The sequence below is a fragment of the Perca fluviatilis genome, chromosome 9 (assembly GCF_010015445.1).
Source record: "Perca fluviatilis chromosome 9, GENO_Pfluv_1.0, whole genome shotgun sequence".
NCBI lineage: Eukaryota > Metazoa > Chordata > Actinopteri > Perciformes > Percidae > Perca > Perca fluviatilis.
Genome location: NC_053120.1, coordinates 33,833,076 through 33,856,241, shown reverse-complemented (window position 1 = coordinate 33,856,241; position 23,166 = coordinate 33,833,076). Strand labels below are relative to the sequence as shown.

The 23,166-nt window shown below is 40.2% G+C and overlaps 1 protein-coding gene across 3 annotated transcripts in view; it reads right to left on the bottom strand.

The window, feature by feature from the left end:
- si:ch211-51h4.2 overlaps positions 1-23,166 on the bottom strand; it is a 102,651-nt gene that overhangs the window by 18,855 nt on the left and 60,630 nt on the right. For 2 of the 3 annotated variants that reach the window (XM_039812286.1, XM_039812284.1), the window contains 3 exons: positions 22,842-22,906; positions 15,203-15,226; positions 9,845-9,994 (listed from right to left, as the gene is read on the bottom strand). In XM_039812286.1, the coding sequence (XP_039668220.1) occupies positions 9,845-9,994; positions 15,203-15,226; positions 22,842-22,906 (239 nt within the window). The remainder of the gene's footprint in view (positions 1-9,844; positions 9,995-15,202; positions 15,227-22,841; positions 22,907-23,166) is intronic. The other variant, XM_039812285.1, reaches the window with a different exon arrangement.

The following is a 23,166-nucleotide window of genomic DNA, read 5'->3' as shown; positions in this document are numbered from 1 at the left end:
CAAAATTGTGTTTCATTGTTTTTAAGAGTTCCTAGTCTCTAATTAAACTAGGTGGCGTTGTCGGACAACAGTTTTAAGTGAATCAGCCGGTGCCACGCACACGCTGGGCACCCTGGCCACACATGTATAAGGGAATCAGGTGGACCATTGCATGGTCTGAGTTTCCCAGTGCAGCGCAGGGGACAGCATGATATGCGTTGCTGACTGTTGTGTAACAGTGATCCAAAATATTCTCTGTCAGTATTTGGGGAGTTCATGGCTGAGATTACCTTTGTTGAAGTCACGAGGACAATAACAAGTTCTGTGGTAGCGAGCGTGCGCTGGGCTTCCTGCACGTTGGCCTGCAGTGGAATGTAAACACCGACCAGCATGAATGGAGCAAACTCACGAGGGGAGTGGAAGCGTTTGCAGTTGATAAAGAAAGTTTCCAGATCAGGAGAACAGTGCTGTGGAATCTCTGTTACATCTTTACACCAGCCACTGTTAGTGTAGAAACAGATACCTCAACCTTTCGATTTTCTGGAGAGATCTGTGTCACGGTTCAAGGTTCAAGGTATCTTTATTATCCCCGAAGGGCAATTCGGTTTACAGCCAGCAGTAGGCCAAATAGACAGCAAGCACACCCAAAAAAACACAACAAAATAATACTAGAGCTACATTTTAAGAAAGTAATTCACAATGCTAATGGCAGCAGGAATAAATAATTTTTTGAACCTATTCTTTTTGCATTGCGGAAGAATGTATCTGCGCCCTGATGGTAGCAACATAAATTTGCACTCCAATGGATGGCTCGGATCGGCCAAGATGGACTTTGTTTTTTTTAAGGACCTGTCCTGATTCAGGTCATGAAGGTTGCTCAACGGTGTTCCAGCAATTTTGCTACACACCGTGGCAATACCTTGCAGGCAATTTTTCTGTTTGACAGAAAGTGATCCGTGCCAGCAGATAAAAGAGAAGGTAAGAACAGATTCAATAAAACAGGAATACTGTCCCTGTAATAAAATAAATAAAGAAAAAAGAATAGAACAAGAAAAAACAACGAGCACCAAATTACGCCTGTTGGCGCCATCTTGGTTCACATGTCAATTTAAGTACATTGTGCTGATATAGCCTCTCTTTCACTCTTCACTTGAAGAAAACATTTGAATGCAGGACTTGTACTTCAGAGTACTTATTCTACCACTGCCAATACCAACATTCCCAGTTAGAGAAAGGGTGAAAAGTAAAGCAAGACCAGTTTGCCTGGAGCCCCCAAATCACTAAATCCAGGCCTGAAAAACACACCCAAGTCACCGCTAATAATTGACATTTCGTTTAACTAATATTGTATTTAATTCCCAAACGTTGTCCAAAGGCGTATTAGTCAATTGCTTTGACATGATAACGTTAATGTTAAAGAATGGATTTCATTAGTGAAGTAATTTTGCCAGTGTAACATTATTATTGTTATAAGTTTGTATGATGCTGTTCCTGTAGGCTATTCACTCGTGCTCGTTGATTCCAGGGAAGTGAAGAAGAGTTTGGTTGTACCATCAGTATATCCAACATCGGCGGTCAGACATACAAATGTTGGAATACACTTAGCGGAGGTAATTTCCAAACATGTGTTTCAGTCGCTGCTTGGCTCATTTGCGAAGCCCAGCCCCCGCTGCTGCTGCGGGCCTCATTGTTCATTCACAGTTTATAAATATTGAACGTGTTGTGTGTTGAAATTGCCCCAAATTTGACACAAAGCAAGCCACTGGATGAATGTAAATGGACTGCATTTACAGTATATAACGCGTTTCAAGTCGCTAATACTCAAAGAGTACTCAAACGGTCCACAGCTATACACCCGCCAAGTGTGAAGTAGACCGGATGAAAGGTTCTCGGGGTGTGCGAAGGACAAACTGACAGACAGAGACTCCTTGCTTTATAGTTAGATGACAGTAATCATAATATTATAAAGAGCTGCCCTCTACTTGAATTAATCTTCATTAAGAGGCATTGAAATAGAGCCTGGCTCTCTCTGTTTCTCTAGTAGCTGGCCAACTCCTAGCCTGCAGAGGGATCTCCTGGGGAGATACAAGAATACTATAGTAGTGGAAAATATTGTCCTAAATATTAAATGAGGCACAAATAGTTGTAAAACATATTGCAGGTCAGGGCTAAACCTATGAATCAGTGTTTCCATTTTCAACTCTAATTTTGGCCATTTGTCTACTGCTGTTGTAAAGTGCTGTAGCGTTCATTAGTTTTTTTTCCTTCTGATTTCCTTTGCCGCCCAGCTAACAGAACTGAGAACTTAACTTTAAAAGCCCCCTGCCTGGAACAATTGAAAGACTTAATACATTTAGAAAACACAAAATTAAGGAGCAAACAGCACAAGTGCACATTGTGTATGTTAAATATGTTCCACAGCCACTGTGTGTGCTGCGGTCACATGGTCAAAATGACCAAATAAAAATGATCATCCTATCATGATCCTTTTACACACACAAAGGTAAATTGTCCATCAAAAAAATTTATATTAACAAACTTAAATTTCTAGCAGTTGCTTCACCTTCACTTGCAACTTTGTGTCCCAGAAGGAGTGACTGGGTGTGCAGCAGCTGGTATAAAACACATGAAAAGACATAAATATACATACAAGATATACACACAGTGTTTTAAACAACTGGAACCAACCGTTACCTTATGAGAACAAAGAAATGAAATGAGATTACTGAGCAAGGTGCGTGGGTAGCAGGGTAGGAAAATTGTAAGTCAGCCTTACAAAGTAAACCTAACATAATCAGCAACAACCATTGTTAGCATGAACATCAGCATCCATTACATCACCAACCCCTTTGTCAACATCTCTGACGTCCTCAACACAAAGTCAACAGACTAGATGATAAATAACCAAGCAAAAGATAAAGTAGCCACGAGTTCAAGTTTGACTCCTCTCCTGGCCCGCATTCAAGACGGAAATGTATACCTGTTACTCCTGACCTGTGGACATCTGAGACGGGAGCTGAAGGGCAAGAACTGAAGTTCAGAAAATAAGTGGTGAGAAAGCATTAGCTTTCCAAACTATAAAATAAAAATGTAAATGTCCCCCCTGGGGATCAATAAAGTATTTCAAACTATCTGTCTATGCAACAGGTCTGATAATGTGCACTGTTGAACTCCCAATATCTTGTTGCTCATCCTCACAACTATGTTTAGTGCAGTTTTGGACTTGATGTTAAGGTTACCGAACCAACAGAGAAGGTCAGGACAGATTTAATATAAGATCTGTAGAACAGAATCATAAAGGACTTGTTGACATGTTTCCTCAGCCAGTACAGACATTGCTGGCCATTTTTTGCATAAAGCTTCAGAGTGGAAAGTAAATGTAAGCCAGTTATCCACTATAGTCCCAAGATATTTATTTCTATAGTTTTCAGCAGAGCCTACAGTCTGTCCCTTGATCTTGGTTTTGTCGGTTGGTGTTAGTAGGTTTGTGTCTAAGATCAAAGTCCTTAGTTTTCTGCACATTTAGGTGAAGGAATGCATTGCCCCATTAGTCTACAAATTCATCAACTACAGGACAGTGACTGTTTTCACTGTGTATGTGTGTGTGTGTGTGTGTGTGTGTGTGTCATCATGGCAAAATGTGGTCCTGGAGACACCTAGATTTTGTCACTGCAATAGCGTTGCAACCGTGCAAGATGCAGTCGCAGAACTTTACAGGTGTGTAGTTAGGATGAAAATGAAGGCTATGTGCGATGATCGGTTGGATCCAAGCAAGGGTACCGGAAGTAGGGGGGTGGGAAGTAGTGTACTGACAGTCCAACATCAGAGGCAACACACGTTTATGAGTCAGAGGAAATGTGTTGTGTGGTCAGGAACAAATGGGCACTTCAGAATGAATTAACCTCAGCCTTTCTCTCTTATCTTTGAATAACCTTTTCTATTCAAGAGGATTGTTGACTTTTGCCATTTTCAGTCAGCATTCTTGAGGCTGTTGACATGACCGTGGCTTTTGTGTATTTAGGCACTTTCATTTCATTTCATTTCGCTACTTAAAAAGGACTCAAATGTTTTCAATGCAACACATTTTTATTTATCAGAAGATCATTAATAAAATCCCTCTGTTTACAGTACATTCAGAAGATGTATTCTTTGAGGATGCTGTTTCTGGACAGGTCAGTATAGCAGTAAAACTGCTCAGACAAATGGCTCGAGCGCCACCCCTCCAAGGTTTGAGTAGCCCTCCCTCTCCTCCTGGATCTTGGTGTTGCTGTTTTTTTAATAAGAAAATAAAAAAAGATTAGCATTAGGTTTGCACGATATGAGGAAAATATGGATTTGCAATTACTTTTGACTGATATTGCGATTGTGTCAAGATTCACAATATTGGAGGGAATGATCATGTTGGATCATTATTCTCATTTTCATAAAAATAAATGTATAAAAAGAAAAAAATGTAAATGATTAGAGTGTGATTTTTTTCTTTAGTCTGTAGGATAGGATTTGTAAGCCGAGACGTCTCTGCAGCACCACAATACTTCATTCAGAATGGTTTGACACATATTTTTTATATATACAATTTAGATATTGCACTAGTCCAATGGTTCTCAAACTTCTTACACCATGTACCACCTCAGGAAATATGAGGCTCTCACCATTGTGCCAGTGGGAGTGCAGGCCCACCCTATTCAGCTACGGACAGTTCACGCAGGACGCAGGTTTATATCTTATAACATATAAATATTTACTGTTGACTGTTGTCAGCCAGAGCCAATCTGTACTTCCTCCGTAGCGCTCCAACTGAATCCAAATTTGAGGTAACTTTGGTCAAATCTCTTTATTGTTTTGCACCGTTTGATGCTAGCAGGTGCTGTGGAGACTTCACCACCGCTGCTTAAAGAGTAATTTCGTTTGTTTTTTTTAAAACCTGGACCCTATTAATAATACCAGTGGTACTTGTACCATAGTTTGAGAACCAGTGGCCAAGTCCATATTGCGATTTTAATACATTTGCGATTAATTGTGCAGTCCAAATTAGTATAGAAAAAATTTGCAATATATACAGGTAGTGAATTGCTGTTTAAAACAAATGGATAAAAATGAGACACGTACTTTCAGACTTGAGGCTTATTATTTCAGTGGAGGGGGGTGGAGCTGTTTGGGTGGAGCTCCTGTTCGTGTCAATTGGCTCTCCAACCCAGTTGTTGGACAGGGTTTTTCTTTTACTCTGCTCCTGGCCCTTCAGCTCCGAGGTCAGGCTTTTAAAGCTGGCTTCATCTTCCACTCTTCGCTCAGCCTTTCCACACCTCCTCCGCTCCTTTTTCAGATCGCTCGGAGTGAATCTGGGCGTTGTGATCGGCTCCACGTCCACCATCATCACCTTCTTCCACTCGAGCCTCGCTTTCTTCAGTTGCTCCTGTTGTTGTTTCTCGAGGGCCCTTTGCTCATTCGCCCTCTTTTTCTCCTCCTCCCTCTGTTTGGCCTCCTGCCTCCTCCTCTCCTCCTCATATCTCTTTTTCTGACTTTGCAATCTTTCAGTTTCTTTGTCTTTTTCCTCTTTTTCCCTCATGGGCCTCTGAAGCGCTGAGAGAGCAGCTCTCGATCTGCGCTCCATCTCCATGTTCCTCAACTCTCTAAATATGTCTCTTTTGAGCTCTTTCCTTCTCTCCTCTGGGGTCAGTTTCCTGAAACTCTTAACAATCTCCATTTCATTTTGGAGTTGACTTTGTTGTCTTGACATCATGTTTTTTCTCTCTGTGTGTTCTCATGCAGGTTAGTTTGCTTTGAGTCTGTCTCTTGTGGAGGTTTTTGGTTAAGTAATGACACCATAGATACTGTGTATATATGTTCTATATCTATGTATATAACTCTAGAAGCAGAAGAGTGATGGAATTATGGAATACTTCCATAACCCTCTGCTTCTAGAATGCTCAGGGTTCCAGTGTAATAAGGAGTTGGTATTTTCAAACTTTTACGTAAGAAAAGGATTTGAAGCGGAGTAAAAGCAGATGTGTTAAACTTCCTTAAATCCAAGAGCAGCAAAGACTCTGAGATAGCATCCAGTACCGGTTTTACACCGGCCTCAACCACCCGCTGTTAGTCCTAAATGGGATATTTTTCTAACTAAGGCCTAGTAACTAACATTACCATGACAACTACCAGCAACAGGAGGAGTATACACGCTGCCAAAACCAAAACGTAGCAGTGTAAATGTAGCCTGACCAGCTATTATTTCTACCAAGCTATTATTTCCTATTGGCTGTATTGATACAACAAAAAACTAAACCACTTTTCTGTCTCCAATAGTCTTTCCATCAAGTATTTTTTGTGGCTTGAAAGTCTCTTTATCATATTGTGGAACTTTCTTTGCCCGTACTTTAACATATTCATAAAATAAGCTTAGTCATTGCAGCCTATTCCCTCTCTGTGTGTAAGTTAGTGAAGTATTTCCTTTAATCAGACTCAGCCTTGATCCACTCATCAGACCAGATTCAATGATATCTCTTGCCACAGATGACGCATGATTTTCAGTTGAAAGAACACCATTTGAGGCAACATTTTTAAAATAGTTTAATGCCAATTGCATTTCCAAATAATGAATAAAAGTTTTCTGTTTTCTGTTTAAATGTCCAGATTCTTTGCTGTCATCAGTGTTTCCCTGGCAACATATAAAAAAATGTTTGACGTCAATTATAGTTTCAAATAATGAAATAAATGATTAATTGTGCAATTCATATTCTGTGCTTCTGTCAGTCGCTTTACTCGTTCTGTCGTTTTAGTCGTGCAACAGAAAACTCAGATTGGACAGATAGTCTAGCTAGCTGTCTGGATTTACCCTGCAGAGATCTGAGGAGCAGTTAACCATAGTCCTCATAAATCCACCGAAGTTTAGAACGCCAACACAAAGAAAAAGGAAGGTAACAGACATCCGGCAAAAGAGCTTTTTTCGGCAGAGAAGAGAATTTCGTCAGTAGAACTTCGTGGAAATAGACTACTTAATATATAACGTTCACATTCAAATTATAAATCAACATTCAAATGCATATTTAATGGTCTGCCTCTGAAGAACAAGCTGCGCTGCACTGCAGCTCTTAAGTCAATTCATTCAAAAACCTCAATAGAAGCTTTGAATAATAAAAAAAAAAAACGACATTGGGTACAGCCCTAGTTTCGCGAAGGTTTTTGCTTGATTTTCTGTGGCATGGATTGGACCTCATTTCTACGTTGCTTTGGACAAACACGTCTGCCACATGAATATGTAAAATACTGAAACAAACCCCAACACTACAAGCATAACTCAACAATGGTTCCCACTTTTACTTGGAAGAGTTCATCATTTCTTCAAGAGTGAAATTCAATCATTAGTGCCACTATTTGTCTTGTTTCTCTCATACTGCATCACTGAGCACATGTGGCTCCATATAAAAAAGACCCAGTAAGTGGCATTTAATAATCAGTCTGCATCAATTATACACTGTTAAGTTTCAATTAATTTTAATTGAATTAACTTGGTCTCTGTAAAACTGGAACTTTGTTATTGTCCCTTTTATCCTATCCTTACATTGTTTTAAATGCACATTGCTGCTCTAAAAGACTCAACAGATGAGGGGAACAACTACACTGTGCTTCTTAGACAGGCACGACACAATAGATAAAATCCACTAGGGGGCAATGTTGGTCTATGAAAGCCACAGCTCTGCCAGGCAGGGAGAGCAGAGTACCTGGCTGTTGCTGAGGTTGTCTCAGCCATGTGGGTCACAGGAGCCATGCTTTTTAAATAGATGAACGATGAACAGTGATGGGTAGAGGGGAGAAATAAAACAGAAATAAAAATGTATGCCAAGCAATCAGAATGAAAAATGGTTGTTCTGCAAATCAGTGGAATGAAGGAGGATTTAATGGAAAGGGAGGGCCTGAGCCAGGAAGCTATTACAATTCAAAGATGCGTTGAAATAATTACATATTCAGTACAAGCCCTTAATTGTGCACATTCACACAGTTCTCTGCTGGTGTATCATCACTGTCACCTTTGGGGCGTCAACGGAATAGCGTACTATACAATTCTGATGACAAAAAGCTAACTATAACTATAACTATAATAAAAACAGCACCAGATTTCAAATAATAATTATTATTTGAAATCTGGTGCTGTTTTTATTATCTCAGAATAGGAAAGGACAATGTGATGGCATACAAAGGGCTTGATACCTATGAATGTTATTTTTTAATTTGTCATTCTACCTCAGAGAACATTTTGATTTGATTTGATTCATTTAATTGTATCAAGAATGCCTTACACATGAAAAAAGACATCAAATACAATCGAGGATAAAAACATAATAAAGTCCAGGACTTATTTCCATTGTGGTCCTCAATGACACTTTGGAATAATTGCTTTGATAGGCTGTGGCTCTATTTTTTATTTTTTTTCTTAAGTACATATCCATCTACAGTCCATCCATAATTGAGTCTGCCTCTCCATCCTGCACAACAATTTTAAACTTCAGAACAACTGAGCAAGTAGACCTTGAGTTGAGATTGTCTGTCAGCTGCTGTATACAAGGTCAGTAATAAACTGTCAAATTCAATAAAACCAGCAGTTTTATAGTTTTTAATTTTTTAGCGACTGAAAAACCGTTTTAATGACAAAAGAGGCTAAATCAGTTCTAATGGTTCTAGTGGTCTTAGGATTTTACATTGAGTAACAAAACCCCGTTTTGGTCCCAAGATCATGTAAGGACTTGTTCTCATCATCCGAGGAGTGACCTCTGGAGCATTTACTCCTTTATTTTGGTTAATTTGATCAGGTCATAGTGCTCAGCCGTGCTGCACTGCACCGAGACATTTACAGTAAAGTCTTGGCCTTCAATCAATAATGTGGTGGGGACTATTACAGTAAGTAAAAATATATTTCAAAGTGACTACAGGAGAAGACCCCAAAAAACTTGTATGCAGAGATGAAGACGGATAAAGCAGTTATATCCCTGAAGATAACAGAGGGAAAGCTGTACTCTGGACTGATGTTCATATTCATTTCAATGTCTTCTGACAGGGAAAATGTAGCAATATCCCATTGGATTTAATCAATCAATCTATTATATCAAAGATCAAAGACATGTCCGCCATGTTACAGTTAAATGCACTGGAGTCAGATTTCAAACCATAAGTGATAAACCCTGGTTCATCTAATGTCTGCGGATACATAATTGAATCAACCGTAAAAAAATGTCCACTACAGGACTTTAGCCCGGATTTTCTGCTCGCCGACAGCTTTATGAGCTCCCCGACAAAAGCTGCATTGTGGAGGCAAATCGCCATTGGCTCGCGATGTGTGAACTGTTCGAAAACACGAGAGAAGAGGCCTTGCTGGTGCCCCGCAGACACATTTCAGATAGCTACAGTAGCAGGCTAAATATCTGGAAGTGTCGGGGACTCTGCCGGGAAGCCACAGCCAATGAGAGCGCAATACAAGGGCTTAGGGGGAAAGCACTCTGTCAAATCTTTTTTTTCCTTTTTTCGTTTTATCGCAGCACTAACAACGTGGAGCGCTTGTTTCTGGCGGACATCCAAAAAACCTGCCTCACGTATGGTATTATGACTTGTCCCGTGTCACTTCTTGTGTGTGTTTTTGTGTCAGTCAGTCAGGTAGTGTGAAAACAAGACAGCAAGACAGAAAGTTGCATAGTGCGAAGAGTACAGCGAACTTTAAAAGTCTTGTAGTGGGAATTTAGCTTAAGAAGTGCCTGACCTTAATGATAGAGAATAGGTTTAGGCAGCAATAACTTACAGGCTACAAAAGTAGGTCTGTGGCCAATTGATTGTTGGATTTGATGGAAGGCACAAAACAGGACAAGAGATAAAGACTTACTCTTCTAGTGAGATGTTGGAGTACAGCAGACGGGAGGCGGAGGAATGAGGACCAGACAGGTTGCTGGGGCCGGGCTGGGTTGTCGTCTCAGCTGCCAGCCGCCTTTCTGGTATTGACGTCTGGGGCACGATTTCCAGCACTGCCCAGCACCTGACAAACACACACAAACACACACACACACACACACACACACACACACACACACACACACACACACACACACACACACACACACACACACACACACACACACACACACAAAGTTGGTAGTTGGTAGATGCAAATTAGTATTACAACATGGCACTCATTGGAGCACATATACCTTCACTTATTTAGCCACTGTCAATACGCAAACTTCAACTAATTTAACAACAAATTAATGTCCTCCCATCACCTATTCTTTCTACATCAGGAAGTTTTCGTCACAACAGCTCAAATAAGACATATGTTAATCAAATTCTCAGCATTTTTAAACACTGTAACATCTACTAATGTTACTGCTGCAACACATTTTGGAAAAATATATTTGTTTCGAAACCAATATGATCTTGTTTTCCTTGGGATATGTGAAGTTCACTATAAAGCTGAGCCTACAAAGAGGTCTTAAATGGTTATTGGTTACTTTCTTGGTTAACAGGGCAAGAATATGGATAGGATTTAACACATATAGCAATTTAGTTTTCTGGCAACAAATGATTTGATAGAGCATAGAGTAGAGTTTCAAAAAAGCTACTGTTTGATGTCCAATCACAGTGCAGTCTTATGACCGCCCAGCATGGGTGGCTCTTAGTATTAATGGAAGTTCTTTGCTCACATGGAGATAAATAAGAGTTGTTACTAAACAAAATCAGTATCTGAAATGCCTCCGATACTGCCAAAAATGCTGGTATCTGTATCAGTACGAAACTCTACACACCATTCAAATACCATGTACTTTAGCCCGGAATAGAATTCTCTTTTTTAGTTATGACTGACTGTCAAACTACACACATACATATATATATATATATACGCAAGTTCAGGTATCGGAATCAGTTCGCGAAGGAAAAAATGGTATCGGAATATCTCTAGATACAATGAGCCAATGTAACCACAAGCCATCCCAAAATTTCTACAAGATCTGGTATCTAATTTTGCCAAAACCACTCAATAAGGAAGAAGCAGGATTACATTATTTTCATGGTGCACAAAGACAGGGAAAAAAGCTGTTTGAGATTAGTTACCAGGGGACAAGCTTCCGTTTCCTATAGGAGAAAGTTGCCCTGTCCTGTCCCAAAGCTACACCATGACCTCAAATCTGATGAACTGCCACTAAGCTCAATATCTTAATGTGAACAATGGAGCCCACTGAGAATTATCATCCAACTCTGCAGTTCCCCTCAGCTCGGCTGAGTGTTTCTGCGTTTTTCAGCTTATTGTTTTGTTTTTTTGGCGCACAACTTTACTATTTTTTACTTTACTACTATTTCTCCACACACAAGCATCTGTTTTGAGTGAAAAATCTCTGATACACCCACTGTATACTACCTGCTCAGAACCAAACAACAGACAGATAAAGTTAGCGACTAGCAACACAGGGGAACATTAAGCAGCTTAAGAAACAGATATTTTTAAGTAGGTGGAGACCAAAAACAGAGCTAAAAGGAGAGTGAATATTGGACTTACGTTCATCAGGTAGACAGAAACAAAATTCCAAATTAATGCTAATGTTGCTCTGTGTCTGCTGGATGTGTAAACAGGCAACTTGCTAACATGTCAGCACTATCAACAGCAGCTTTAACATCTAGCTGACATTGAAGTGCCTGGTAAGGCCTACTGACAAAAACTGTTAAGATGTTGTAGGGCAGTGTTAGCACAAACTCACACACATTTTGGACTGTTCCTCACCTCTGCTTCAACTGACCATCCTCTTGTTTAGACCAAAAAACTGACTCCTTTTATGGAAGTGTACCAGGGAATGTACCAAGCGTAGGAAAGGTGGAGTGGGCTTGTCTTTAAAAAATGCTCAAAAAATATCATTTCTGGAATGAGACTAATGCTTGTAAAACACTTAGTGAGTATTGCTTATTGTTAGATAGTACAATTTAACTCTTCAGAAACATAAATTTATGTCTGCAAGGTAAATGATGTATTAATGTATGCTTCCTATATAAAGAGGAGCTAAAACTTCTAAGCAGGAGTCTGGTGGTTCTAGGGTGATTTCAGTTTTACCAGGGTGCCTGTTCACTTCTAGGACTTTCCAAGACAGTGCATAATGTTGGAGGCATCAGAGATGCTCACTAGTCTCTGAGCTAGAGTCCAAGTTAAGTCTCAAGTCTTTAAGCTGAGTCCCCTCATCTAGTGAACGACAGTCGGAGATAACCTCCTATAGGTCGTAGCTAAAGCAAGAATGAAATTAACGTTAGGTGGCCAATTCTGAGCTAAACATGTTTGCTAACCTATTAGGGTGCGTTTTCAGGTGCCTGAATCCTTTATCTTGATACCACACATTTTGCATTCAGCCTTGTTGTATAAAGTTTTTAACCCTCTGAGGACGAAAGACACACCGGCGCGTCCAAACGTTGTTTGACAAAACTCCTACTCAAAAAACGATATTACAAAATTTCATTTCAGACATTTATTTACCATTTTAATCATATATAACCAAAGACTTTGGTAAATTTATTTCAAGCTGAAACAATTCGTACAACACATCGTTCAACACATCAGTTAAGGTTTGTTTTCAAAAGAGATTTCAAAAAGCCAACATCAACTTTTGAGCTTAAGCGCCAAATTATCTTTTTACACATTGCTCTAGTAAACATTTGGGGGTGGCTTTACGGAAAGCTGAGTTTGTTCTGAACATTTTGATATGAAACACATGGGGATCAATTATATGCAAATACCTTAAAAAGGTAAATTTAAGATCATATGTGAAAATGCCCTTAGACCTTTAAGGCCAAAGCTTATGATGAATGGCACAGTAGCTGCCGGTGTGGTCAACATGTTTGCTGTCCTCCCTCACGCGTGGAGAAGGGAATAAGGGAATAACATTCAGCTCATCAGACGTTTCCTAAAAATAAAGATTGTTCACGAGTCCCACTCCTCGAGTCCGAGACAAATCTGAAGTCTTCTGAGGATGAGTCTCAAGTCAAGTCTGAAGTCACTGTGTGTGACTGAAGTCACTGTGAAGTCACTGCGCATGGAAGTCTTACTTCCAAGCCTGGTTTCTCTTCTTCACTTTCGGAGAATAATACTGTCTCCAAGCCTGACATGGAAACAGAGACTTGCTAGTTTTTTATTTTTAAGATTATTTTTGGGGCATATTTAGGCCTTTATTATATATGACAGCTGAAGACGTGAAAGGGGAGAGAGAGAGAGAGAGAGAGAGAGAGAGAGAGAGAGAGAGAGAGAGAGAGAGGGAACGACATGTAGCAAAGGGCCGCTGGTCGGAGCTGAACCCGCGGCCGCTGCGACAAGGACTGAGCCCCTGTATATGAGGCGCACGCTCTGCCAGGTGAGCTTTTCAGGCGCCCCAGCCTCGCTACTTTTAAAGGCTTACAAATACACCACCATGAATCAATTACACATTTATCAGGAAGCCATACTAAGCTGAAATGAAGCATGACCTTAGTTCTGAAAGCATGCTGAATCACAAACCATGCTCAATCAAGAAGATGAGGCAATGTTTGGAAACTGACAATGTCTCACTCTTGCTGTACTTGACATTGGAAACAATTTCCTTGTGTGTTATGTGTACACCATCGCTCAGTGCTGCGTGTCAGGGTTCTCTACTATATAGCCCGTTAGGTTTATTGGATGGATTGCATGGATGCTGAAGAGAGGAATTTCAAGAGAAAACCTATTCGGACATTTACATAATTGTGTACGTACAATTTTAACTGTTTTAGCTTGTCCTTTATTTGTCTGAAGACAATTAGCTTTAACCCTTCATCTTCAATTGTTTTAAGTTCTAGTGCAGGGGTCTTCAACGTCTTTTAAGGCAAGGACCCCTTAACTGAAAGAGAGACGGAGCAGGGACCCGCTACTACAAATATTGTCTAAAACGAAATTGCATATTGAACTGGGCCTACAATAACGTGTAGGGTGGCCTAAAGCCTTTTGCATAGAATACTTAGCTATTATTATTATTATTATTATTATTATTATCATTATTTTATAAATCATGTTTTAATGATACACATACATGTGGCACAGTAAATCCTTAGGATTAACTGTATCTGTGGATGGCTATCTCAGTGACTAACTTACCCATAGGCCAGTAAGCAGTGGGGATTTGTATTTACTAATAATATGTTGGATTCACGTTAAGATATTTTTAATTAAAAAAAAAAAATTAACAATTATTTGGAGGCCCCCCTGCTTTGACTCTGATGACCCCCTAGGGGGTCCCGGACCACCTGTTGAAGATCCCTTTTCTAGTGTGTAGAGGTGTGTGTAGCTGCCTGGTGTCATTTGCACATGATCTAGTCAAGGTAAACACAGTGGCTCTTTTATTCTTTTTTTTTTTCTTTTATAGCTTTTATAGTTTTATCAATGCGTGTCCTGCTGCCTTCAGATGACTGCAGGGATAAATGCATTCAGATGAATTCACTGAAGGATAAGATTTTCACACTATATAAAGCAGCTTTGGACAGCAGGTACTGTGAGAATCAATAATATTAATGTATAGATAAATGCATGTTTTACTGACTCCTGCTGTAACCACATTAAACCCGTGGGAGATTGTTTTATAAACTACTGTTTCCAAGACGAAGAATAAATGTACACTCTCATCAACAGCAGATTAACGCTGCATCACATGCATAATGATATTGTCAACTGCTATGTCAAATGTGCAATTATTACCTGCTCAGATTTGTGTACAAGGAGAGACGATCATGTCTGACTAGAAGTCCCAAATAGGCCCCCAACAGGGATTCCCCACTGGATTGTCAAAGTGTTTAAGTCTGGTGGAAATCAGCCTGGTAATCCTTTTAGGGTTCAGCTAGTCTTTGAAGGTTTTCTAAAAACAAAAGTGGGGAACTGAGGATGAATCACAAGTTCTTTGTTTGAAACCAAAGGCCATAAAGTTAGGGTGCAGGGAGAGAGAGAAAGCAAGTCATGGACAAGTAAGTTTTCTCCTCCCTCTGCGGCACTGGCTGTTGGGCTCTTTGAATCGGCAGTGCAGAGTGCAGCTCTGAGAGATTTATCCATTCATTTGTTGTGGCTACGCTCGAATGCACCCAACAACACACCATTTCTATTTTATTCTACTAGTCTTTCACTCTGCTGGGTGGCTCAACAGAATTATGTCCCCAACGATAATTATCAATCAAAATTATGGTCTAAAAAATGGAGGCAGAGGAAATTGCTTACCAGGACGTCAAGCAGGAACAGGACCTCAAAAAAAAAGTAGTGGGATAAGAGAGAGAGGGAGCGGTGTGAGAAAACAAGGCGAGAGAGAGGATTTGCATCCGTGCAGTGTAAGCCATGATTATTTCAGTCAATTTATGGTAACAAACTGTGTCAGCCTTTTGAAGAACAAATAATGCCAATTCAGATGTTTTACATGAACTTCCGTTCAAATATTCCATCATAGATTTGAGCTATTAGATAAGATGAAATGTTTATGATCTCTGGCAAACAAAAAGGGAACTAGTGGAAAGATGTGTGACAAAAAGACAGCAATGAGTATTTCTAATGAAAATGACAGCATATTCCTCAAAGTGTGTGGCTACACTTTATCCACATCTCAATCATGTCTATTAAATTAGAAGTGGAAATTAAAAGGTGAATCCGAAAAAAAGGAGGCGTAGCGTGAGCAGCACGTCTTGTATACACAGTATGCCTTCAGACACAGTGTTTACTGTAGATCACGTTATAGCAGTGCTCAGATCCCAACACACAATCACTGTAGTTACATGCATAAAACACAAGAAATTAGACAAGGATAGAAATATATTTCAAGCCATGCTCACGCTCAAACAGCTTGAGTGAAACATGGCCTGTGTAGACAGCTGGAATGATTAAAATAAAATATCTGTTTCGTGAAATGCCCCCTGTGTAGTTAGTCTGCACAATGTTCTAAAGTGGGTAATAGTTTCATACAGGTAAAACAACCCAGGGTATGTTTAAAAAAGTGTTAAAAAAAGTGTAGAATGTGTCATATGACAGCATCTGAAGGCAAAGTGTTTATAGCTGTTACAAATGTCAATTCTAAAAGGTGGGGACAAATACATGCTGTCAAAGAGGTGCCAGAATTGTTAAAATGATGATAATGGACAGTCTCTCCTTGAAGGCTTCATGGTGTTGCAATTGTTTGTACACACGAAAAGTGACGGAAGTACTTGTGTGAAGAATGAAAAACGAGAGCATGAGTAAGAAGTTCAAATCCTGCCTACTTTCTTTACTCTACATACCGGGAAAATAGCTGCATGAAGTGGGCATACCTGTCAGATGCAACCCCAGTTCTGACATTGGAAAGGTTTGGGGGGAGAGGGGGTTTCAAACGCTGTTCAATGACCCGACAAGTACTTCATTTAAAGCATAATGACCTCTTAATGCACACTTTGCAAACCAACCCAACACAAGTCTGTAAATATGAGCCCCATAAAAGGGGGTGTGCACTAATTACCAAATACACTGTAGTTTAGTCCCTTGTAAAGTGGCAGGGTAGCAAAATGTGTGGACTCTGCCGATGATAGAAACATAACACAGGCTTCTCTAAAAAGATGTAAGGGCTTAGATGTTAGGCCTGCTGTGACCCAGACACTATACAGCCAAGGCAGCACCTATGGATCATATGGATGGATTGGTACAGGAGAGGAATGAAACATAAGAATATGCTGTATTATTGGTCCTTGTTTACTGTGGTCTTAGAGAAAATAAGGCTGCAGTCATAGTATTAGCCTCTTTGCACTTAGCTGGTCATCACGCTGAACTTTAACACAGGCAAATGAAGTTACAAGACTCTACAAACAGACTGAGACAAATTGCACCAACTTGGACCAGGTCCTCAACTTTCCAGGACCTTAACAATCTCATGCACTATGCTACTAGAGGTGCAAGCACAGACTAAGGAAGAGGCACATGTGTAACTGTAAATAAAGACCACTGAAAAAAAAGGGGAAAGGGGTAGATGGATTCACCTCGCAAAAGTCATTTGAACCACAATTTCAAATAGACATCAAGAGACACCCTGATACATCCACCTGATAGAGCTTGATGAAGGGGCAACCTCTGAGGAGATCTCTTCCACTAAGGAGCCATTGGTTGGGAGCTATCAGTATATCGTGCACATTCTCCTGCGTGTCTTTCTTCTGAGCCCCCAGAGTACATGCTGTAGCAAGAGGACAGTTATGTCTGTTTCAGACAGATTCACCATGGACTGCTTTGTACCTACTCATACCACAGGCATTAATATAGATAGATTAAAGAACCTTGTCGCTTCTTTTGAAGGCAGATGACAACAGCTGGTTAGGGATAGATGTCTAGCTGAATGGATGGCTAGCTGGTTTGTAACCAGGGTGAGCAGCAGTGTTCACTTTTCCTCGGCTGCTTGAATGTTTTCAGACAACGAAGCACAGACAGAAGAGCTCCCTGCAACACCTTCCTGGCACAAAACTGGAGGGTGACAATGCTCAGTCAAATTAGCCGGACTTTAACATGGCTAGGGTTGGAACTCTTTCCATGCCTGTGGCAACAGGCCTGGACAGGTTGCTGAATTGTACAGCTGCACAACACATAAGCTCAATATTGTTCGCGATCGTGTAGGTCTTCAGAGACTGGGCTCCCAGGAGGTACAGTATTTCTTCTTCAGATATTCCACTACTTTGTTGTCCTTCTCTCTCCTTCATATCTCCTTGTCAGTCATCCAGATAGAGGTCACACATACTCAGTGCCCGGTCACAGCAGACAGTGGCACAATGAAATTCATTTGCATGTCTTTAGGATATATTCGGTGGAAGAAGCTTGTTGAAGAAACTGCTTTGTTAAATTGCACCGTTGCTAACATCGATTTGTTCCATGTAAAATAGATACCAAGAAGAAAGCTTTATTGATGCTGCTTCGTGTTTGGTAGAGCAAGGTTAAATGAAATTGGTAATTGGTAGGACACAGTAACATGATAGCTTTCTCCATTTTAGACTCACAGGTTTTACCCATTTCTCATACTGTCAAGACGTTATGCAGCACTGATGTCCATGTCAAATTTCACCAAAGTTGAACAGTTGCAAAAGCATTAAACCTGTTAAAATGAATTGATTTCAAAATGTCCAAACTTTGACTGTTTAAATACTCAGTCTGGGAAAAGTAATCTCATTCCGGCTTATGCCAGATCACCTAGAGGACCTGACAGTGCAAACATGTCATCCAATGTAGAAACCTTGGCATAACATGATCTGGCTCCACGCAGAAAATGCTAACTAGCAGGAGCAGGAAGGGTGACAAAACACAGACAAGAAGGCCGACATTCCCACCATCTAACATACACCACATTTCACCCACTTTCCACGTGAATCCACATGGATGAAAAGTTAAACACATACAGCCCTGCTAGAGGGCGGAATCCATGCGGAATAGAGCACTTAGCTGTAGGCTCATCTAACCATGCATTTACTAAACTAAAAGTAAAAGCACAGTTTGCAGTGCATGTGTTGCCCTAAGAACTCTGTATATGTGGTGAGAGAATGTAAAGCCTGTTTACTGCACATTGAAATAACTTTGAAATGTTATCGTGAATCGATAAATGGAGCTCCCCTGTGAAATAAACCTGCCATTATAGAGCATTGCTTTGCCACGGAACACTGCCTTCAGAATCTGGTGTGTAGGTTGGACACAAAACAAAAAAAGCAGCCTGAAGCTCATAAATCTCAGAGAAGTATTCCAGAGGAGAGAGAGTTACTATGTGGAGCTGCTGTAAGTTGTTTTGCCAGAAGCTGATCAGTAAAGTACACCAAAGGTCAGATACAGCCAATTGTTGGGTATAGCTCAGTGAAATTTGTCATGACTGTGGATCTCGTTTAGCAGTGCAGCGGTGTATTTTATTTGTTGTGCTTGCTTGTTCATTTTTTATTTCAACATTTTTGCCTTTTTTGTATCTGATAGAAACAAGGTGCACATGGATATTGCATCATATATACCTGCCACATTTGGATTAAAATTGGAGTGTTTGAAAGCTGTTGTGGGGTCTTCGAAGATTGCGTTGCCAGTCTTGCTTAGGCTTGGGTTGATATGAAGGATATACACTTGTGTCAGAATATCATAAATACATTCACTGAAGTGTGTTATCAGTATTACTGTGGTAGAGAAGTTGTAAAATGTGTTGATAATAGATATGTCACGATTGTCCAATTCCACAATGATGATGATTCAATTTTTGATTTTTTAACAGGGACGGCAATGCCACAATAAGAGCCACTAGATGGCGGAACGCACGTAACAGTTTGAGTTTTACAAAATTGACAAAGTGCAATTGTCATAATGCTTACCATAATGCAACTGGATAGCATATTGTCTTAAGACCTTGCCTGTCTGCTAAATGGTGATGTCTTTTAAACTCCACACCGAGAGTTAGTAATGCAAGCTCTCCATTAAAAATTGAATGTCTCCAAGTGAAAGCCGAGATTCCAGGGTCACTTGAGTAATTCTATCAGACTTGACAAAGCTTCTCGAGAACTACATAAGACATTAAGCAACAGTTTTCGTAGGCTGGGTAGGACAACCCATGTTTGGTAAATTGACTGTAAAATCGGGGGAGTAGAGTTTTTTTGTCTATCCATTTGTGTCCTTATCTCTCTTATGAAACTCACTCTCTTTCTCACTGATTGAAACAGACACACAAGCCAAAATGAAGCTAAATGTTCTTGACTAATACTCTGGTAGAGTTGGAAGTTTTTGTTCCGATTCTGATATAGTGGGCAGCTGCAAGTGTGTGTGAGTATAACGAAGAGATGCAAGTCTAATGTGTATGATTTCTCCTTGTCACTAAAACTATAGATGCAGCCAGTTTATCTAATGAAAATGATGGCTCTAAAGAACATTCACAAAAACATACTTTATATTCACAAACAAAATCACAGAAAATATCAGCCTCACTGTAGCAGCCTTCATCACTGGAGACACATTTGTTATGTTCATATGGCCGCTGTTTAGGATTGCTAACCATATTTACTGAAGAGTGAGGTTTGACTCCAAACTCCATACCCCTGAGGCTTGTTTCTATGTCATGTGAAACCGCAGGTTAAATGTTCTCCCAAAATGCACCTGTCTTTGACTCTTTAGCTGCAAAAAAACGCTCAAGAGATTGTGGATGATCTGCACTGTACGGTGCATCGGGAGTCCTCTGTCGATGGTTGTAATGCCAGATGACCGATGCTGTTACTGCCCGCTCTCCTCAAACCTCTGCTGATGGTCTCAGAGGGTCCTACCTCTTTAGCCAATGTCAAAGCTCTCTGTCTCCCACATTGTCCAGCAGTGTGGTCACAGTGCTCAATGTCAATCATGGTCTATGATTTGATTTAAATAACTTTTAAATTGTATTGGTTTAAATGGTTCTTTTGGAACACAATCACGCTTTCCAGGCATGACAGCCTTCGGCCTTAATTCCACCCAAGCAGTTTCACATCTGTTATCCGCAAAGCAGCCTGCTACTCTACTTTTACCTCATATGGACATTTCGCACAAAACCCTACCGATATTACATCGCACAGTCGCATCACACAAGATTCTTATTCCTTTTAGAATCATCTAATAAAACCTTGTCTATAACAATGCACCAATTGAACAACATTTTTACTTTAATTTCAACACATGGTTCCCAACCTATTTGGTCCATGGTTAGTCTATATTGACGCGTTTCACTTCCGGGATTGTTCAGGTGCCGCCGGAAATTCCGCCAGATGTCCGTCACCTTCTGCTTTCTTTGTGTTGGCATTCTAAACTCCGGTGGATTTATGAGGTCTATGGTTAACTCCTCCTCAGATCTCTGCAGGGTAAATCCAGACAGCTAGCTAGACTATCTGTCCAATCTGAGTTTTCTGTTGCACGACTAAAACAACCTTTGAACATACACGTTCCACCAAAACAAATTCCTTCCCGAGGCTAGTTTGCTTTTTCACTGTTGCTCGGTCCGTCTTAGCACCACCAAAGACAATTGTGATTGGTTTAAAGAAATGCCAATAAACAAGAGCACGTCTTTCTCCCATCCCGGAATGCTGTGTGGACTCACCAGACCCTCCTTCACAGCGCTATGGAGAAAGGTCTGGCAATGCGAGAGTAGTCCAAGGTATTTGACAAACAAGGTGTTTTTTTTTCATACAATTGAACTGTCAATATTAAGGTTAGTTTGGTCATCAATTGTATTACTACTAGTCTAGGCTACTACTACTTGGAGTGAAGCTAGATTTTTTTCAACCATACATCCAGTACTTTTAGCTAACTATTTTAACTGTTTCTCGACTTGAAGCTAATTAATTGAACAGTTTATAGTCTTTAGGCTTTTTTTCTATGATTTATTCATTACTTTTAGCTAACTGTTTAAACTTCTGTGCTCACTTGCTAACTAGTTTTTTTACGTACTCTTATATAACTGCAACACATAGGTATTAGGTATTACTGTTTAGGTGTTACTGTTGACTTAGTCTATATCCTTGACATTCCTCTTCCGGGATTGGTCCGGTGCCGCAGGAAATTCTGCCGGATGCATGTATTTTCGCCGATGTCCGTTTCCTTCCGCTTTTTTTGTGTTGGCATTATTATTATTATTATGAGGACTATGGTTAACTGCTCCTCAGATCTCTGCAGGGTAAATCCAGACAGCTAGATAGACTATCTGTCCAATCTGAGTTTTCTCTCGCACGACTATTTTACAGCAGCTCCGTGAGAAGCTTAGCGCCACCCATGATGATTGTGATTGGTTTAAAAAAATGGCAATAAACCAGAGCACGTTTTTCTCCGATCCCAGAATGTTGTGTGGACTCACCAGACCTTTCTCCGCATATGGATGGTCTGAAAAAGCAAGATGACTGTTGACTTAATGTCAATATGTGGATACAAATCAGTTCAGCTACTCTACGATATTTCCACGAACCCCCTTGCAACTGCAGAAGTACCCCCCGGGGAACAAGTACCCCTGGTTGGGAATTACTGCATTAAACAATTGAGACCCCCTTATGATGGCTGACACATACAGTAGCTTATACCTAATGATTACTGTGAACCCCCCTCCTTCCCCCTGGATATCCTGCCTCTATAATCCCTAACCCTCTGGCCTGTGGAGAGGTTGTGGCAGTTCTTCACAGAAATAGCCCAGTGTCCTGTGGTGCTCTCTCCTGGGAGACTATACACCAGATGCTCTCCTGGGGGGAATAAGTCTCTGCAATGGTACAAGAGTAGATTCAGAGGTGGGGTTTTTTTCTCTCACGCAATTTCCAGAGAACAAAAAAGTATCACTCTTAAGGATAATGACACCTGAAAAGGTGTATAGGCTAATAACTATTACTTGTCTGAAGGTTATTATTATATGGTGTTGCAGTGACTGCTACAGGAAATCATTCCTACCACAGGCAATAAAATGTTTATCACTGAGTGTTAGATAAGACTCATATACATCACAATACTGCACTAAGTGCAACTTGCACAAACATAGGTTTTACTTACATCTTTATAAATAATATTTAAGTAGTTGTACATTTTTATTCCCAACTTATATACGTTTATACATTCTTTCCTTAGTATTTTCCTTACTTTATTTTTTTTAATATTTGTTCTTGTATTCTATCCTATTTATTATTTCATGCATATTCTGTATGTGTGCTGTGTGTCTGATATTTTGCTGCTGTAGCACTGAATTTCCCTATCTATCTATCTATCTATCTATCTATCTATCTATCTATCTATCTATCTATCTATCTATCTATCTATCTATCTAACTACCTTATCTACCGTATCTATCTACCTATCTTATCTATTAATAAAGAAGTTAAAGAGCAGGGCTGTAAGAGAATAATGTGCTTACCAGAGGATGTTGAGCACAGTGCAGGTTGTCAGGCCTGCGAGCACTGCTCTCCGAAACCACAGGATCTGGACATGAAGGAAATACAGTACCTGGTGACTGACATCCTGCTCAAGCAGAGTTATAGCAGAATTTTCTAAAGCTACGACACAGTATGATTACATCAACGCAACACAAAGCCAGTGAAAGTCGTAAACAATCAGCCAGGCTTAAGGCCGTTTTACAGTTTTGCGGAGGCTCCACGCAGATCTCTCGCCGTAGCCTACGTAAGTGGCCTGATGTTTATACTTGTGCGCTGGTGTGTGCACCAAGGCGGCATGTGTTTGTG